Source organism: Schistocerca cancellata, chromosome 7, assembly GCF_023864275.1.
Source record: "Schistocerca cancellata isolate TAMUIC-IGC-003103 chromosome 7, iqSchCanc2.1, whole genome shotgun sequence".
Lineage (NCBI taxonomy): Eukaryota > Metazoa > Arthropoda > Insecta > Orthoptera > Acrididae > Schistocerca > Schistocerca cancellata.
This window is the reverse complement of record NC_064632.1, coordinates 61,459,392-61,462,572: the sequence shown is the minus strand read 5'-3', so window position 1 is coordinate 61,462,572 and position 3,181 is coordinate 61,459,392. Positions and strand designations below refer to the sequence as shown.

The following is a 3,181-nucleotide window of genomic DNA, read 5'->3' as shown; positions in this document are numbered from 1 at the left end:
TGGGCCGTACTGACAACCAGTCATTCCAGTGATTGACACCATGTCAAAGACTGGAACCAACATTCACAGAAATAAAATTCCATGGTTGTAATTCGAAGTGTAATTAATTTTGCTCACTGACATGTTTTGTATTCAATTTTAAAATAAAACCATGGTACCAGTCATTGTTTGGATGTCAGACTGGAAAATTACAGTTTTAAGACACCCCAGCCTTAAAATTAACAGCTGTGATCGAGGTTATTTTCAACAAGTTCCTTCACTTCCTACATCATGGATCAGTCCAATATATTATTACTAGACTTAACTTCCAAATGATACAAGTCATGCATTTAAGAGGAGCCTTAACGTTGGCCTTTGTGTTTCTCTCATTTAAATGTATTTCTTGTCTCGTATCAAAGACTGAAGCACTGTTAAAAACTGGTGCTTCTACCTTATCAGTCAGTTAAAATACACCGTGTCATGTACAGGCGTTAATAAAATCATGGCATTTAAATTTCTGATCAAAGAGAGAGCCAAATTCGTAAGTGCATATTGCAATTACAGTGTCAGCATATATGCAGATCGGTAATGCATCACTTCAGATTTATTTTTTTTTCGTTTATACGTAAGTAATACTTTAATAGTTCTGTTGTAATTTCTGTTGTCAGTAAAGATACCCCTAAGCAAACGATGTCAACTTTTTTTCAAGAGACGTCGTCACTGTTTTCCACACTTGACTTTCCGAATTATACCTGTAGTTAAAAGCTTTGGCAAGTAAGGTATTTTGTTGACCTCCATTGAATCTTAAACAGTGTTTTAAAACGGGCAAATAAGTAAAGCACTCGTAAAATTAATAGTAAACAATTTATAGGTCAGCTTGTCAAACTTTCAAAACACACTCGAATTTAGCAATTTCATAGCAGAACTGTCACTGTTTTTTCTCGCTGGATTAGAAACACTTCATTATGTTGATGTGTAGATATCTAGAACATCCAATATAAAATACTTATGAGGGCGCAGAACGAAAAACATTTTCATCCGTGTTTTGACACTTCGCTTTTTGTCAAATTCAGATATGGCGGACACTCAGTGATACGATGATCTCTTGACCGGCACGCGCTAAAGCCATCTATCGGTAGGTCCGGTAGTTGAGCATCCCTCATTTCGCTAGCTTTAAGGTCGATTCACACTTAACGGAACGTCTCCGTCACGTCCGTCACGTCAAAACATTCCTCCCTGTGTTTCTAATGGCTGTGTTCACACTCGACGTCAGCGTCCCGGAACGTCTCCGTCACGTCAACGTCACGCATTCTTTCGAAGAATGTTTCCCGTCATGACGGTGAGTTGACGTGATGTAGATCTCTGGTTTTCGAAGGACTGCCTCCATGTTTTTACTCGGCCCCTGTTTATATATTTTGGAAAGAGTGAGGTTAGGTAGATGTGGTTCGAAAACTTTGCTTGTACCTAACATGTAAGAATAAATTTTTTATAGTTCCGAGTTTCTCTTTGTTATTTGTTCTAATTACAAGTAAGTTGCGGTGTTTTCTATTGTATTTATTATTTTGTTTAGATAATGGAGTTCGACGAGTATTTGATTGAATTAGTTCGTTCTCATTCAGAGCTATATAATATGACTGATAGGAGATATAGTGATTCCGTTTGGAAAGAAACACTGTGGAAGGAAATTGGAGAAGAGGTGGGGCGTCCAGGTAAATGAAACGCAATTTAATTTTACTTTCTACTAAGGATTTTTAAGTGGTACGTAGTTAGTATGTGCGAAAGTTTTCGCTACAACGATGAATATTTGAGTGGAGTACCGTGTGCAGCGTTCCACGGTAAAAACATTATATACTGTACAAGGTGTTTTTTAAAATTTACGAACTCCAGCAACGTAAATACACTGGTGTTGACCGAATTTATGTTGTATTGACGTGCACCTAGCATTTCAGGACCTTTAAATTATGTACTGCACGTGGATGCTGTATACACGAAACGGAGAATAGTTCCAGTCAGTTTTATTGGGCTGTATATTTCCAGTATTTATCTGAGGGAGTAGCACAAAGTAATTTAGCAGACACTTTTGTGCTGTGCAGTGTATAAAGCCTCAAAGTAAAATATATCGTATCTAATGTAACACTGTTGCTATAATTTCGAAATATTGCACTAATTTAATATTTATGTAAATAACACACCATATAGAAAATCTGGCAATGCACTTGGGCCACTCGTATTCTTTAAATTACAAGAGTGTTATTGCTCTCTACGTTTGATGAGAAATGAAACAACACTTCTTTTATGTAAAACATACACATTGTGACTGGGTAATAACCAAAAAACCTTTTAATGGGATGACAGAATATACAATCACTTACTACATTGATTCATGTGAAAAGGAAATAAATGGACAGTCATTCTTGTACCTAGTACGTAAGAATCTCTTAACTTATTCTCATATATATTTGGAGCTAGAAAAAGATCACAGGATACAAATGTTTGTTAGCAGTTTTGTAAATTACTAGATAAGGCTTACAAAGTTTCTTCAGCTTTGTGTAGGCTGTAATTGAACATTTTGTAGAGAGTGTTTACTCATGAAAATTTTTTATAGAAACCTGGATGATTTCCAAGAAATTGTGTCTATTGCCTATGCCCTGATTAACAGCATAGCAAATGAAAAGTACCTCATATTATTGGGAAGCTGTTGTAAAAATAAATGAAAGCAAACCGTGTTTGTGTCCCTGTTAAAAGTTTGGGAAGTCCCTAATTATTTTTTGAAAAAGCGTTAGACTACTCGATGCACTCTATTAACAGCTGTATATGTTGTCTTATTTCAGGCCCTGAATGCAAGCGACGATGGGTGTCACTGAGAGACCAATTTAGAAAATGTGTTATTAAAAAAACAAAGAGCGGACAAGCTGCCACACCCAAGAAGCCATGGAAGTATGAGGAGATTATGGCTTTCCTGCGCCCATACATGCTGGAGCGGGAAACAGTTTCTAACATAACTGTTGATATTTGTTCAGAGGATGAATCAAACAGTGAGGTGTCATCACCTATTCCGGACATTGAAAATAACAGTGATTTGAGGTCAGAGACAAGCAGGCCTGTCATGCAAAAGCGTAGTCAAAGTGGCAATAAGAGGAAAACTACAGACTCTGCATCTGCTTCTCTGATGAATTATATTTTAGCGAGTTTAATGAGTTGA

General features: G+C 36.7%; 1 protein-coding gene across 1 annotated transcript; it reads left to right on the top strand.

Moving 5' to 3' along the window:
- The first annotated feature begins 1,160 nt into the window (after positions 1-1,160).
- LOC126092642 (uncharacterized) lies at positions 1,161-3,181 on the top strand. Its single transcript, XM_049908364.1, has 3 exons — positions 1,161-1,318; positions 1,550-1,688; positions 2,811-3,181. Exons 1-3 carry the CDS (start codon positions 1,301-1,303, stop codon positions 3,179-3,181), a joined length of 528 nt encoding a protein of 175 aa, XP_049764321.1. The 5' UTR covers positions 1,161-1,300.

Excerpts from the sequence above, each read along its gene's own strand:
- LOC126092642 (XM_049908364.1), top strand. Across the intron at positions 1,689-2,810 it reads AGAAGAGGTGGGGCGTCCAG|GCCCTGAATGCAAGCGACGA; the intron begins GTAAATGAAACG and ends GTCTTATTTCAG.